Source organism: Lepidochelys kempii, chromosome 9 (genome assembly GCF_965140285.1).
Source record: "Lepidochelys kempii isolate rLepKem1 chromosome 9, rLepKem1.hap1, whole genome shotgun sequence".
NCBI lineage: Eukaryota > Metazoa > Chordata > Testudines > Cheloniidae > Lepidochelys > Lepidochelys kempii.
The window spans coordinates 5,194,268-5,210,679 of record NC_136388.1 but is presented as its reverse complement, the minus strand read 5'-3'; the positions used below and the strand labels follow the sequence as shown (position 1 = coordinate 5,210,679).

The window sequence follows — 16,412 nt, the reverse complement described above, 5'->3', positions numbered from 1 at the left end:
GAAGTCCAGTGCTGCCAGTAGTTCCAAATGCCCCTGGTCCTTGCCTTCAGGGACCATAACAACTGCAACAGGGCAGCACCTGGGCATAGAAAGGCTTTTCGCCCTCTCTCCCTTTGCGCTCCTCCCCAGGGCCAGCTGCAGTGAGGAGAGGAAGGATGGTCCCATGCTTAAGGTGCTATCTGGAAGTCAGGACACCCCAGCTGAGTTCCTAGCTCTGCAGCAGGCTCTGTGCTGTTCTTCTCAGTAAGGCATTTAGGTACCAACTACGTTGATTTTAATCGAACGTGACCCAGCCCTCTAGCAGACCATGCTGCTCACTGGGGCCTGGCTCCTGCAGTCCGGAGCCCTGCCTTCCAAACTGGAAAGTGACCTTTGGCCTCGGCAGCCACTTCCGCATCCTCACCCCACAGTGCCAGCTACCCCACACCAACTGACTGGGAGAGTTATCTGGGCGAGTTACCTGGGTCTCAGCTCCTTTCTGTGCAATGGGTATAATAATCGTCCCTGTCTCCAACCCTTTGTCTTGGGGCAGGGGACTGTCTTGCCATCTGTGGCTCTGTGCAGTGCCTAGCAAACTGGAGCCCTGAGCTGATTGGTTGCCTAAAGGTGCTATCATAATACAGGCAGTCGGGAGTACATCTCCTAATTCTGTGCTTTTGAGCTCCCTCTGCTGGGTCTTCAGGGCCTGTAAAAGCAAATGCACCTCATTCTCGGGCTCGGGCTCCATTCAGTGACGCTAATGCACAAAGGAGGAAGTAGACAAAAGAGGCCCAGTTAATTTACAAGATGTTAAAGATTTGGGGGTCTTGGTGGATAATCAGCTGAACATGAGCTCCCAGCTTGACTCTGTGGCCAAAAAGGCTAATGGGATCCTGGGTTACACAAACTGGGGAATCTTGATTTGGAGCAAAGAGGTTATTTCACCTCTGTATTTGGCACTGGTGCAATTTCTGAGGAATACGTTGCCCAGTTCTGCTGTCTCCAGTTCAAGAAGGATGTTGATAAATTGCAGAGGGCTCAGAGAAGAGCCATGAGAATGATTAAAAGATTAGAAAACCTGCCGTGTAGTGATATTTATCTCCATCTATTTATCTTAACAAAGAGAAGGGTAAGGAATTACTTGATCAATGTCTGTAAGTATCTACATGGGGAACTGTAGGGAGCCAGGGTGGCTCCCCTCCTAACCAGAGGGTAAAGAGCCACCCTCTGAGCCTGAGTGGGCGGGGCCAGGGCAAGCTTCCGCCAATCCCCGGAAGGGGAAGGATGGGACAGGAAGTACAAAGGGCGGGGCCCTCTGCCCAGGGAGGAGAGCACCAGGGAGGGAGACAGACACAGGCTGCTCCCTCGCGATCCTGCTGCTGACCCAGGCGAAGCCCTGGGCAAGGAGGAGCCTGACCGGGGGGAAGGCCTGTGGCAACCAGGGCTGCCGGCCGCTGAATACCCAGAGGACCTGGAGGGGCCTGACTGCAGCCCGGGCCAGCGTGAGTCCGATACCGAGGGGGAGTGGGACTGGCCCGCAGCGGAATACCCGGAGGAACCGGAGCTGCCCGCAGCGGATTACCCGGAGGAGATGGAGGAACCGGAGCTGCCCACAGCGGAATACCCAGAGGAGATGGAGGATCCGGAGCTGCCCACAGCGGAATACCCAGAGGAGATGGAGGATCCGGAGCTGCCCACAGCGGAATACCCAGAGGAGATGGAGGATCCGGAGCTGCCCGCAGCGGAATACCCGGAGGAGATGGAGGAACCGGAGCTGCCCGCAGCGGAATACCCGGAGGATCCGGAGCTGCCCGCAGCAGAATACCCGGAGGAGATGGAGGAACCGGAGCTGCCCGCAGCGGAATACCCGGAGGATCCGGAGCTGCCCGCAGCGGAATACCCGGAGGAACCGGAGCTGCCCGCAGCGGAATACCCGGAGGAACCGGAGCTGCCCGCAGCGGAATACCCGGAGGAACCGGAGCTGCCCGCAGCGGAATACCCGGAGGAACCGGAGCTGCCCGCAGCGGAATACCCGGAGGAGATGGAGGATCCGGAGCTGCCCGCAGCGGAATACCCGGAGGAGATGGAGGATCCGGAGCTGCCCGCAGCGGAATACCCGGAGGAGATGGAGGATCCGGAGGATCCGGAGCTGCCCGCCTGAGAGAGACCAGGTAGGAAGTAGCCCAGGGGCCGAACTACACCATGGGGTGGGTGTGTTTGGTCAGCGGGTGCGGATTGCCCCGCTGACCCAGCGGCGGGACTTTCGCCTCCCGCCACTGTCAGGGCCCTGGGCTGGAACACAGTGGAGTTGGGTGGGCCTGCGTTCCCCTACCCCGGCGCTCCCCTGCCTGAGGGGCGCGCTGCGGACTCCGGCCGGCACACCTTCCCGCTAATTCCCCAGTGCCCCAAAGGTGTGGCCGAGGCCGGCCACGGAGACCAAAGCTCTCCATCGCCCATAGGGGCTCGGAGGACCGACCGACACCTGTCACAGGAACAAATATTTAATCATGGGCTCTTCAGTCCCACAGAGAAGGGTAAAACACGATCAAAAAGCTGGAAGTGGAAGCTAGATGAATTCAGACTGGAAATACAGCATGCATTTTTGACAGCGAGGGTAAATTAACCATTGGAACAATTTACCAAGGGTCAAGGTGGATTCTCCGTCACTGACAATTTTTAAATGAAGAATGAATGTTTTTCTAGACCAGCGGTTCTCAAACTGTGGGTTGGGAGGACCCCAAAGTGGGTCGTGACCCCCTTTGAATGGGATCACCAGGGCTGGCTTAGACTTGCTGGGGCCCAGGGCTGAAGCCCAAGCCCGAGGGCTTCAGCCCTGGACAGTGGGGCTCAGGTTGCAGGCCCCCTGCCTGAGGCTGAAGCCCTTGCCTTGAGCTTCAGCATTGGCCCATCTGCCCACTGTGGTGAGGCTCAGGCTTTGCCCCCTGACCCCACCCGGGGAAGTGGGGGGTCGAATGGGCTCAGGCTTCCGTACCCTCTCCTGGGGTCGTGAAGTAATTTTTGTTGTCAGAAGGGGGTCGCGGTGCAATGCAGCTTGAGACCCGCTGTTCTAGAAGATCTGCTCTAGGAATTATTTTGGGGCAGGTCTCTGACCTGTGCTTGGCAGGAGGTCAGACTACAGGATCACAATTGTCCCTTCTGGCCTCGGAATCTAGGAATTTCAACCTGCCTAGAGGACACAGGGTGGGGAGAAGTCCAGGAAAGGACTGGAGCAGCTGGGAAAGGAATATTATGTTTGCACTGATAGGAGGGAATCACAAACCACAAAGAGTAACCAAGAAAACCCAAAGGTAAAGCTACGACCCCAAAACCTCAGGAGAGTGAGTCTCTTTTTAACCGAAAGCACTGAAAAGTCTTGACATTTTGTAAAACACGGACACATTCAGAACCAACAATGATCAGGTTTCACTGGGGCTATAGCAAAAGCCTGCCCAGGCATCTGTCCCAGTACCGAGGCTGGATCTGAATGACTCTTTTAGCTCAGCAACGCGGCTGCACCGGGGGCTTTAGGGAGCGGGTGGCTTCTGGAGTAGTCATTAAGCAGCTGGATGCTTCTCCCTTCTTCTTTGTCCCTGTGGTTAACCAGATGACCTAGACAGTGATTGAAGCAGCTGCAGGGGAGAGGGTTGGCGTACCATTGGGGATGGAAGCCTGGCTCGGAATGGATTGCACCCCAGAATAACATTGCCAGCTGCAGGGCTTGGCAGAGGTTGAGAAACAGGACTTTCTTCTCCATGGTGGGTGTACCACAGTCCAATGGCCTAAATGGGGAAAGGGGCCCCCTTGTGTGAAGCTGAAGACAAGCTACAGTTTGCACCCTGTCTGGTGTAATCTTGGCTGGCTGTTCAGTGAGTCAAGAAGGTAAGCCCTGGATAAAGGGGCATATGAGGGAGAGGTCGCTGACATCTACCCAAGCTCCTGCAGTCACCCTCCCAGTTGGCATGAACTGGCCTCCTTCTTGGCAAATTCAGTAGAGAGCCCGACAATGGAATGGGCCATGGAGACTCAATTTCCCTCAGACTGCTTTGTCACTCCAGATAAGGAGTGATAAGGAGCCCAGTTAGGAGGCAGCTTTGGGGTGAACTCAGGCTGCTGCCGCCTGGACTGTACCCATTCCGTGATCAAAAAGAGGATTCCCTTTCCAGGGCCATGAACACAGCACCTTTCTTCAGCACTAAATTCATTGAGATGCTCTTGCAGGTCACAATCGTGCAGAGGCAGCTGTAAGTTGCAGTGAGGACCAAGTGGGTCCCCAGCTGCCCTGGGGATCCAGTGGATGCAGTGGCCCCAAATCGCGATCTCATCTACCCTTGTGTCTGTGCCTTTGTTCTCTTTGAGTCCCTCATTTCATAAGTGACCCGAGTCGAATGCATTTTGTCAGCTGAGTCAGCTGCAGGACCAAGAAAAATGATACACAGGTGGATTCATTCACCAACTGACCTGTGGGGCCTTGGTGCAAGGCATGGACGGGGCGAGTTCTGTGTGCACAAAAAAGAGTCAGCTAGGTCTAAACACAACCCTCCTGTTTGGAATTGGCATGTCAATATCCTGTTCTGCAAATGGTTGATGCACAAAATGCCCCTTGATCTCGAGTCTAAAAATTGCTCCAAGGAAGCCACTATCTCTGTCCAAATAAATGATTCTAAATAACTTGTTCTAGGAAATGGCATTTAGCATTTGTCACGGGGTAATAAGTGATTCATATATGTTTTTTCTCTCTGCAGCTTTGGTTAGGGGTGTTGCGTTGTTCTGGCTGAGTGAAAAGCTCTCAGAGAACCTGAAGTGTGCTGGGTTGGGAAAGTAAGTGCAAGTCCTTTTATTGCTTGTGCACAACCTTTCCATCCATCTATCAAACGCCCTCTGCTTTATTCTAGGAGAACAAGGGCTGAGTCCTGCTGTTAAATGCCTCTTGCAACATACCTCTTTGGGTCTGGTTCTGATAGGCACTCCGTGCCTCAGCTCCTGTGGAGGGGCGGAGGGGGCTCAACCCCTCCCAGGAGGCGCTCAGCACCTTGCAGACTCCAGCTCCATGAAGTGGCATTTGAGGGTGCTCCACTCCTGGCAGGAGGCACTGAGAACCCTGCAGGATCAAACCCCTAAAGTTCCTTGGTGAAGGAAAAATACTACATAGGACTGGGAGGCAGGGATACAGCTGGCTGCATGTGCCTGTAGGTTAGAGCAGCCCTGAGGTTGCTGTAATTTACACCGGGGGGGGGGTCCCCAGGATCTAGGGAAGTGGTAAGGTGATATAGAGTTACCCTGAGGTCTGCTACAAGCCTAGGCTGGCTGAACCCAAGAATCGGGGCCATTGTTCTGTTCTGAATACTCTGTTCCATGCATGAGAGTCTGATTCACCTCTGGGCCATGCTGAGTGGCAGAAGTAGCCCCCTGCTCTATAACGTTTGGACATCAATAATGCCCAGCCATGTATTGGCACAGAAATGATTTTCCTGAGTGTGGAAAAGACCAGGGTTTCTCCTGGGGCTTCTTGTCATCTTATGACAATGGAAAAAGCCAAAGAAAGTTCAACGCAGGTTATGCTTTATTTGGAAGCGGATGTGGGGAGTGCGAGAAATGAAGCTAAGAACATTGGGAGGGACCTTAGAATCCAGGGCACCGGGTGTTCATGGGACTGGGGGCGCAGGGTGTGACTGACCTGATACTTGGTCAGGAGTAAGCAGTTCTGTTTGGGACATGCAGCACTGAATAGAATCCAGCTCTCTCCCTCTTAGTTCAGCAGGGCTAACTGAAGTACAAAGTGGCAGAGCCATAATTTATTCAGTGAAGGCAGCAGAGCGAAGTCTGAATTCACAGCAGGCAGAAGGCATGTGGAGTAAGATGGTGACAGTCACTTTCTGGAGTACAGCCACACTTTACATTTGATGCCAACATGCCTTTATTATAGCACAGAGCTGGGATATTTGCAAACTGTCTGTCGCAGTCTCGCATCCTGAGCCTGGCAAAACTCCCCCTCTAACCAGTCGCATCCAAAAACCCTTTTCAGCGCCACTGACGTTAGTGGGAGTCATCAGTGCTCAGCACCTTTGAAAAAACCATCAGTAACTTTATTTTTCCAGGCCCAATCCACCCACCTGTGGATTTTCTCTACTTTAGGCTACAGCTTCCAGACCTTTGGGTGGCTCTTCATAGACATTTCCCTCCAGTGTCTCAAAGAAGCCACTGCTATGAATACACACACAGTGACTCGTTCCAGCTACTGCCGGTAACGCTAGCTGCAGTAGAGAGCAGACTAAAGTGAAAGTCAATCCTCTGTAGGTTGACAAACAAAACCGTTATCCCTCACCCCGCCACCCTGCTGCAAGCCTCTGTTTGCCTACCCTCTGTTTGCCAGAGGCTGGGAATGGGTGGCAGGGGATGGATCACTTGATGATTCCCTGTTCTGTTCATTCCCTCTGGGGCACCTGGCATTGGCCACTGTCAGAGAACAGGGTGCTGGGCTAGATGGACTTTTGGTCTGACCCGGAAGGGCCATTCTTATGCTCAGACTTGCCAGACAACATCACAGACTTCTCCTATGTGTACATAGATATTGGATTAGGGACCAGGATGGGCAGGGATGGTGTCCCTAGCCTCTGTTTGCCAGAAGCTGGGAATGGGCGGCGGGATGGATGATTCCCTGTTCTGTTCATTCCCTCTGAAACACCTGGCATTGACCACTGTTGGAAGGCAGGATACTGAGCTAGATGGACCTTTGGTCTGATCCCGTATGGCCATTCTTATGTTCTTATGACCTGATTCTGCAAACCTTACTCCGATTAAAGAGGGCTTATTCGTGCAAGCTGGCCCATTGCAGGAAATGTTCCTAGATTAGCTAGCTAGGTTGAAGAGGTGACCAGACTCAACCCAAAGCACTTTGCACAGCAGACAAAGGTATGCACAGCGTAAACAGCGTATTACAGGAGTGTCACATAAAGATTTGTCTGATAGTGAAGGCAGTGGACTGGAACTCAGGAGATTTGAGTTCAGTGTCTGGCTCTCTCCCAAAGTCCCTGTGTAGGGTTGGGCAAGTCTGTTAACCTCTTGGGGTCTCTGTTCCCCATCTGTAAAATGGGGATGATAAATTTTCCTAGTTCTGCATTTCGATCGTAAGCTGTTGAGGGCAGAGGCTATCTCTTACTTTGTGTTTGTACCATGCCTAGTACAATGTAGATTGTCATACGAATAAACAACCCACATATAATAATAAATAGGCCGTGGAATCTTATTGTAAAATCGTCAGCAGTCCTGTACGCCATGAGCTGACTGAAGTGATCTGGTGGCAGTGATTTCCTGGCAATTTCCTGCAGTATCCTTGGGAGACCTTATTGAATTTGATTTAAATATGTTTCAGGTCCACTGTAGTAAATGACCGGTTTATGTATTATCATGGGCCAGGATTGTGTGAACCCTGGGCAGTGTTATGAACTTGGAACAGTGGGCCAGACAAGAATGAACTTTTAGGACAGTGTCAAGTGTTTTGCCTGGGGAATCTCTGGGGGAGGTGAATGTGCATTCCCCACTTCTGGTTATGTAAAAATTCAGCCTTTGGAAGCTACACCCTGAGAAGGGAACCATTGTCTGCTGATTGCCTGTCCCAGGAGGCCAAGATCAAAGACCAAAGCTGTATAGAGGAAAGACTGAACTATTCATGCGGGTGCTAGTTCTGAGCTGAGGCTGTATATGAACTTGTAAACACAGAAAGACCCTGGGTGGGCTTTGGAGGACTGACTCCTGCCAGAGCGCTTGTTGGAGTTTGGCGGGGGGTGATCTCTGGTAAGCTTATTAGCATGTGTGTAGGTTCTTTTATTGTTGTAATACGTTTTCTCTGTAATGCTTTCACTTTAAGAATAAATGTGCTTGCTTAGAAAGAGCTGTGTGGTAACATATAACTGCTGACAATCACGCAGTTCATAGCCTTCAAAGAGAAAGCAAATTGCAGAGACTGGCCTGTTTGGGCAGTCTGGCTTGCTGGGGATATCATAGTGTAGGCAGGAACTCTGCAGCCTGGAAGACCCCCAGTCAGGAAGGCGAGAGACGCGAGTCTCCATGCAATAGAGGTGGTGGCTGAGAAGCCGAAAGCCTAACCCTTGGTGTCCCACAGATGGGGAATACAGGTACAGTGGCCCTGAATTGTTGCATTTGTCTCTCTGAGACAAGGAAACCTAAACATGCCTCCTCCAGAATGTATTTCTTCAGCTATGCAGACACCACCATGCTATGAAGCCAGCAGCATTCATCAAGCTTGGCTTGCTGCAGCTGAATTGTCCAGTGTGGCTCTGCTTGGGGATCTGCCAGAGCATTATTTGCAATGGCTTCACTCCAGAGATCAGCAACGTGATGCTGCCTCAAAAAGCACTGGCTGAGCCTGGTGACCAAAACAGAAAGCACAGGCGAGGAGCCATCTGTTTATACACCACAAAATGCCGGCGCCTAGAATGAGACTATCTGAGCCTGCTGCGTCTCCGTTTCCTTTAAATTCCTGTTGCTCCGGCCTGATGGCTGTCTCCTCGCTGAATAATTAGCTTGTTTTCAGAAGCTGTTTAGGGTTTCTATTGAGATGCCAGTGACAAGCCAGAAGGTGGAGATTCTGCAGCTGAAGAAGGCCCCTTTCCATTGGGAAATACAGTGGAGTCCACTTGGGCAGCTGGTTCCTGCAGCCATTGGACCCATTCTCTCCCCGTCTATTTTAGGTAATTAATTGGTCCTCATCACCATATTATCTGAGCACCTCACAGGCTTTAATGCATTCATCCTCATATCACCCCAGGAAGGTAGGAAAATATTATCATTCCCATTTTATGGATGGGGAAACCGAGGCAGGGAGACTAAGAGAATCATCCACGGTCCTGTAGGGATTCTGTGGCAAAGCAGGGAATTGAACTGGGACTTTCTACATCTGGTCCATGTTTCTTGTAAGAAAGAGGGAGAAAAAGCCTCATAGTGTCCTAGGAATTCTCACCTTGGGGGCTGGGGTTTGCCTCCCCAGAAACTCCAAGATCCCTGCTGATCTCAGAGTATTCATTACAGGCCACAGCATCATCTACACAGTGTCTTATGCCTTTGCAGTAGTTCTTGAGCTCGCTGGCAGTGTGGTTCTATTGGAAAGACAAACCCCTGTTGCCCCTGGAACCATTCGTCCCCTGCCAAGCTGCGTCAGGCAATGTTTCCCTGCTGATTTTGTGTTGGAGGTGGAGAGGGGGACCTTAGCCAGCTTCCCAACCCCAGTGCCTGACAGCGCCTCTCTTCCCCAGCAAAGACACAGGACTGGAACCCCAAACTTCAGGACTTCTGTGGAGTTGGGAGGCATGAGTTGTAGGGGAGCATATCAAAGTGACGAATTCTCCCATTCGGAGGGTGCAGGCTCCCATCCCTGCAACCCAGAGGGTGAGTACGGGGTCCTCAATCACCGCTAGTCAATCTGAGTTCTGCTTGAGCAAGAATGGATGAAAGGCAGGTGTGGGAGTCATGCGGCCTGTGTTCTAAGCTTGATTCAGTGTCTTGCCTGCCTAGGCAAGCCACTTCACCCCTCCGTGCCTGCTTCCCTTCCCAGACTTGGTCTGTTTAGGTTGTACGTTTTTACTGAGTTGGGACTGTTTGTGCCTATGTCCGTGCACAGTGCTGAGTGCAGCTGGGACCCTGGTCTCAGGTGAGTGGTACTGTAACACAAACTAGTAAGCAAGGGCTGCAGGATTTCACACCTGATGTAATAAAATGCCATTTATCGTGAAATGAAATGAAAGCCCCAGTTTTGTTATCAATGGCTCATGAACTGCCAAATGGCAATTCCAGCAGGGGAGACGCTGCTCTTGGGTACATCCGTGCCAATTGAAAATCACTCCCTTCAAGCCAAAAATTTCCCACAATCACTTCGTATTGGCCCCGAGTCAGCAAAGCACTTGGCATGTACTTAAAGCTGAGCATGTGTGGAAGTGCTTGGCTGAATCAGGCTCTGTAAGTGGGGTCTCACTGCATACCAAGACTCAGGTTATCCTTCAGAAATGGGATCTGACTGGTTCAAAGGCCCAACACATAGCAAGTAACACTTCGATCAAATGGCAAATATTATAGAGCTGTCAAAGTCTAGTTCTTCCAAGCTATTATCAAGTGAGATCTGCCCTAGGATTTGGAACATCCATGCTTAAAACTAAGATGTTTAACTGATAACTTTCCGAGACACATCATATGCTAGGACACATTTCCCAACATAATTTTATTATCAAAAATCAAACATGGATTCTTGAGTCAGTGCTGGTGAAAAAGAACAGAATGATGCCCTGATTCTTTGGAAGCCATCCATCTATTCAAAAGATCTGGTGTATATCCCGAAACTCAAATGGCGTGTCTTTAGGTGGCTGTTAGCAACACGAGGGATTAAACTGAAAGGCTGGTAGTCTATTTTAACAATCAAGTCAAGCTTTGTTTCCCAGCCTTCCAAATGAGCTAAAATCTTTATTGTGTGTTATTTCACTTCACGGACCTGTAGATAGAAAGAAAGGATCACATTTTGACTTGCAACCCCCGTGACCACTCAGGTGTGACAGGGCAGAATTTGGCTATCAAGGTTGCCGTAGTACATATGTGCACACACAGAAAGAGCTAGATAGATACCACCTGGAAAAAAAACTGGAAAAAAAAGGTGAAAACCTACACCTTAGACTAGCTCACTGCACCCCACCCATGAATCCATCTCCACTGGGCCTTCCATTCCAAATTCCATTCTGCCCACAAGAACATAAGAACGGTCATACTGGATCAGACCAAAGGTCCATCTAGCCCAGTGTCCTGACTTCCAACCGTGGCTAATGCCAGGTACCCCAGAGGGAATGAGCAGAACAGGTCATCATCAAGTGATCTATCCCCTGTAACCCATTCCCAGCTGCTGGCAAACAGAGGCTAGGGACACCATCCCTGCCCATCCTGGCTAATAGCCACTGATGGATCTATTCTCCATGAACTTATCTAGTTCTTTTTTGAACCCTGTTATAGTCTTGGCCTTCACAACATCCTCTAGCAAGGAGTTCCACAGGTTGACTGTGCATTGTGTGAAGAAATACTTCCTTTTGTTTGTTTTAAACCTGCTGCCTGTTAATTCCATTTGGTGACCCCTACTTCTTGTGTCATGAGAAGGAGTAAATAACACTTCCTTATTTCCTTTCTCCACACCAGTCATGATTTTATAGACCTTTATCACATCCCCCCTTAGTTGTCTCTTTTCCAAGCTGGAAAGTCCCGGTCTTATTAATCTCTCCTCATATAGAAGCCATACCATACCCCAAATCATTTTTGTCATCCTTTTCTGAACCTTTTCCAATTCCAATATATCTTTTTTGAGATGGGGTGACCACATCTGCACACAGTATTCAAGGTGTGGGCATACCATGGATTTATCTAGAGGCAATATGATATTTTCTGTCTTATTATCTATCCCTTTCTTCATGATTCCCAGCATTCTGTTCGCTTTTTTCACTGCTGCTGCACACGGAGTGGATGTTTTCAGAGAACTATCCACTATGACGCCAAGATCTCTTTCTTGGTGGTAACAGCTAATTTAGACCCCATCATTTTGGATGTATAGTTGGGACTATGTTTTGCACTGTGCATTACTTTGCATTTATCAACATTGAATTTCATCTGCCATTTTGTTGCCCAGCCACACAGTTTTGTGAGAACCCTTTGTAACTCTTTAAAGTCTGCTATGGACTTAACTAACTTGAGTAATTTTGCACCATCTGCAAATGTTGCCACCTCACTGTTTTACCCCTTTTTCCAGATCATTTATGACTATATAGACTAATACATGGCCCAGTACAGAAAGGGGGTGGGGAGGGCACCACTATTTATCTCTTTCCATTGTGAAACCTGACCATTTATTCCTACCCTGCATTTCCTGTCTTTTAACCAATTACTGATCCATGAGACGATCATCCCTCTTGTCCCATGACTGCTTACTGTGCTTAAGAGCCTTTAGTGAGGGACCTTGTAAAAGGCTTTCTGAAAGTTCAAGTGCACTTTGACCCCCTCAAAGAATTCTAGTAGATTGGTGAGGTATGATTTTCCTTTACAAAAACCATGTTGACTCTTCCCAACAAATTATGTTCATCTGTGTGTCTGACAATTCTCTTCTTTACTATAGTTTCAACCAGTTTGCCCAGCACTGAAGTCAGGTTTACTGGTCTGTAATTGCTGAGATCACCTCTGGAGCCCTTTTCAAAAATTGGCATCAAATTAGCAATCCACCAGTCATTTGGTACAGAAGCTGATTTAAATTATAGGTTACAGACTACGGTTAGTAGTTCTGCAATTTCACATTTGAGTTCCTTCAGAACTCTTGGGTGAATCCCATCTGGTCCTGGTGACTTATTCCTGTTTAGTTTATCAATTTGTTCCAAAACCTCCGCTACTGACACCTCAATCTGGAACAGTCCCTCAGATTTGTCACCTAAGAAGAATGGCTCAGCTTTGGGAATCTCCTTCACATCCTCAGCTGGGAAGACTGATGCAAAGAATTCATTTAGTTTCTCTGCAATGGCCTTATTGTCTTTGAGTGCTCCTTTAGCATCTCGATTGTCCAGTGCCCCACTGGTTCTTTAGCAGGCTTCCTGCTTCTGATGTACTTAAACATTTTTTTGCTATTACTTTTTGAGTCTTTGGCTAGTTGTTCTTCACATTCTTTTTTAGGCTTCCTAATTATATTTGTACACTACACGTGCCAGCATTTATACTCCTATTTTCCTCACTAGGATTTAACTTCCACTTTGTAAAGGGTGCCTTTTTGCCTCTCACTGCTTCTTTTACTCTATTGTTGAGCCACGGTGGCCCTTTTTTTGGGTTTTCTTACTATGTTTTTTAATTTGGGGGATACATTTAAGTTGAGCCTCTATTACAGTGTCTTTAAAAAGTTTCCATGCAGCTTGCAGAAATTTCACTTTTGGCGCTGTACCTTTTAATTTCTGTTTAACTAACTTCTGCATTTTTGTGTCATCCCCCTTTCTGAAATTAAATGCTACAGTGTTGGGCTGCTGTGGTATTTTCGCCTGCCACAGGGATGTTAAATTTAATTATATTATGGTCACTATTCCCAAGGGGTCCAGCTCTATTCACCTCTCTGACCAGATTCTGTGCTTCACTTAGGACTAAATCAAGAATTGCCTCTCCTCTTGTGGGTTCCAGGACCAGATGCTCCAAGAAGCAGTCATTTAAGGTGTCAAGATAGCAGCTTTCAATCAGCCAGCAATTTTTAAAGAATCAGCTGCTACAGGAATGTTTTGTCTTTTCTCCAAGGGTGTAATTTCTCCTCAGAGGTTCACTGCTCCCAAATGCAGGATGGCTAATATTCAGTCCTGAATCAGTAACTGGCTGGTGCCTCAAGATCTCGCAAACCATCAAGACTAGTGGGGCAGGGGGAGACTTTATCTCACTGGAGATGCACCCCAATCTCCTTTCCATTTAAAGAGGTCACTTCTTCCTATTCCTGGGCTAACATGAAATACACCAGGAATTACCAGACATTCGAGATATAGAAAAGCAACCGTAACTCGTTTTAAAGTGCTCTGCTATTTACTCACACATTTTCTCCCCCTTAAAGGCTGGTGCAGTTGGGTTCAACAGAGTGGCTTTATAGAGATGCAAAAACGAACACCAATTAACCCCTCCCCCTAACTCTCCGAAAATATTGCAAAAAATCGTGTTTAGTTAACAACCTTGCATCAATAAATTGCATCCCAGTGTGGTAGACAGGTTTAACTGGTGCTGATTTGGGATGCCCTGTGTGTAACTCATCCGTGCAGATTGCATGGTTTCAATTTTCAAAGCAGTCAAGGAGTTTAAACACATAGTCCCTGACAGGTGTCTAAATCCCCTAGACGGCTTTGAAATATCAACCTATATGTTTTGCAGTGCGAAATTCAACGCAACCTTCATTCTGGAAGATAGCTCTCTGTCTCTGTACGCCATGTAGAGGGTAAAGCAGAGGGACCATAGTTTGAAGGGCTGTGTTTAAATGATGTTTTTTCTGTACTGTAGTTGTCTGTGGCTGTTAAAGGGAAAGCCGATCTCAAAGAGGCCACTTTGGGTTTTTTTTTTCAGTAAACCAACAACTCTAAGAAGCGGCACCATTTGAAACTTAAACTTTATTGCGGCAAAGAACTAAAAATCGTACATGTGGGAGACCTGCAGAGCGCCTGTGAGAAAGAACTAGTCAGAAATCACAACTCGGGTACAATCGAACGGAAAGTTTTATTAAAACAAGTGGAAATCAACTCAATTATTTCGGCGGTTGTTTAAATTTCACAATAACCGTGGATTGTATATTTACAGTCTTCGGCTCCTGTCGTGAAGGTCTTGCTCGGGATGGGGGGAACAGGGGTGGCGGGGCGGCGGCGGCTGGCTTCTAAAGCTAACAGGATGTGAACGTTTTCCAGAAGAAATTCTTGCAGCCGGCTTTGCGTTCTCGGGGCGCCAAGGCGGGGTTGGGATTAGCCGATCTCTCCAACTCCAGTCTCACTTCGTCCTGCTCTGTCCCTCGGGACAGGTCCTCGGGCTCCAGGGCTTCATTGTCCGGCTGGTTGGGTTCTGAGAGCAATTCTGCCAAAAAGTACTTCGCCAGTTCCTTGGGGGGTGGGGAGGGAGACAGAGAGACCATGACAAGCTGGGCGCAGCTCGGTTATCTGCCTGGCAGCGTTTCTCCCACCGCCAGAGCATCAGAATGGGCAAGTCCCATCTCTCCAAAGCCAGCGCCCACCCCCCTGGACAGCTGCTAGTTGCAAGTGAGCCGAGGTTTGCATATCAAACCATCCCTAGCCAGGAGAGTGTCAACCCAGCGCCCCCCAGCAGAGACACCTGCCCAGTGTGGAACGAGGGCGTGTTACACGGCTACATCTGAAGGTCGAAAGGAACACCCCGCCCCCTCAACTTTTTAAATTCTCTCTGAATTCTCCTTTAATCCACCAAATCCCTGAGAGGGGCTGGGCTTCCTCCGGTTTGTAACCTGGCACCCTGGGGGTGGGGGGGGGGGGAAGGAGGTTAGCATCGCTGATCAAAGCAGGCGGATTAAAACACAGCGATGGACTATCAAGTCTCTGTCCAGACACGCCTGGAAAGCGGGGGCTGGAGGCAGATGTACCCAGAGAAGCCTGTGGGGCGAATGGGACCTATCCGCTATCCCGTTGTTCCTCGGGAGCTAACACACAAAGCCAACACCAGATGCCTCTAAAGCCACCCCCATGCGCCTTGGCCAGCTCGACCCCACCTGGAACCCCTGCGCGGAGCTGGAGGCTTTGGCAGTGGGGCTGGTTTCAGCACCCTGGAGAAATCCCACCATGGCCTGTCCCCCGGGTTGCTCCCTAGCACCCTGGAGAGTTCTCCCCTATTCCGGCTGGAGGCTTAACAGCTTTCTTGGCAGGGCCACATTAACCCTGCGTTCGTTTTAAATGCCTAGTGGGAAAGCTAGCCCCGGGCTGCCCCCTGCAACTGCTCCTCAACAGCCTCGGGACTGTTCCTTCGGAAGACGCTGGCCCACCAGCTCCTGGGGCTGGGACGCGGCTGGAAGGAGCACCGGGCGCAGCTGGATTCCCCCCTGCCCCCCGCTAGATTCCTCTGCAGAGCTCAGTTTGAAAAGTGCAGGCGGGCGCATGTTAATCCCCCGCGCTCCTGCTGGCTGGTTTCGTGTGAAATCAGCCCTGGAAAAACCCTCCCCTGCGGGGCCCGTTAAGCTCGGTCCGGTGCAGGTGAAATGCACCTGTGTATGGACCTGCTGCCCCTGAGAAACCCACCCCGCCACGGCAGCAGCCAAAGCCAGCGCGCTGCAGAGCCATGCCCGGCACAGCCGGGGGAGAACTTGGTGCCGACCCGCTAACGGCCCCTGGCTGCCCGCAGCTCGCTCGGATCCCTGCGGCGCACTCCGGGGGAAGGTGCGGGAGGGACTTACCTGTTTCCCCGCTGCCGCAGCCAGTGACTTCTGCAGGAACTGCCGGAGTCTCGGGTCCGAGGGCGCCGCGGAGACGCTACTCACCGCCAAGGCGACGGAGAGCAGGGCTAGGGCGCACTGGAGACGGCAGGACAGCATCTTTCCAACCTGCGCCAGCAAGTCAGACAACGAACGGGAGGGGCCGGGGTGCCGCTCAGTGTCTCCACTTCTCAGACGGTGGCTGCTTCTGGGATCTCCTCCCCGCTCGACCCCCTTTTTAAACCCATCTCCTGACGTCAAGGCGGAGGCGCCCCCCTCGCCAAATGTAACCACCACTTTTACGCACCATTAGGCGCGCAGATCAATCACCCCAGATGCTGGCGTTGACACGAGGCGAAGGGGGTTTTACTAATTCCAGGAGGCTGACGAGCTTCCTTCCCTGGTTCGGAGCGTCCCTCGTTGTGACAATGAACAGGAACCGGGGGGCTGGGGGTGGGGGTTCCCAAGCAAC

At 50.3% G+C, this 16,412-nt stretch overlaps 1 protein-coding gene across 1 annotated transcript; it reads right to left on the bottom strand.

Moving 5' to 3' along the window:
• Positions 1 to 14,208: 14,208 nt before the first annotated feature.
• SST (somatostatin) lies at positions 14,209 to 16,164 on the bottom strand. Its single transcript, XM_073358735.2, has 2 exons — positions 15,923 to 16,164; positions 14,209 to 14,605 (listed from the first exon to the last, which is right to left on the bottom strand). The coding sequence occupies exons 1-2, from the start codon at positions 16,058 to 16,060 to the stop codon at positions 14,393 to 14,395; spliced, it is 351 nt and encodes a 116-aa protein (XP_073214836.1). The 5' UTR covers positions 16,061 to 16,164; the 3' UTR covers positions 14,209 to 14,392.
• Positions 16,165 to 16,412: the final 248 nt, after the last annotated feature.

What these genes read in the sequence shown, in the direction of transcription:
- SST (XM_073358735.2), bottom strand. Translation starts at nt 16,060, where the DNA reads ATGCTGTCCTGCCGTCTCCAGTGCGCCCTAGCCCTGCTCTCCGTCGCC. An exon ending in CTGCGGCAGCGGGGAAACAG is followed by an intron (nt 14,606 to 15,922) that starts GTAAGTCCCTCC and finishes CCACCCCCCAAG; the next exon opens with GAACTGGCGAAGTACTTTTT.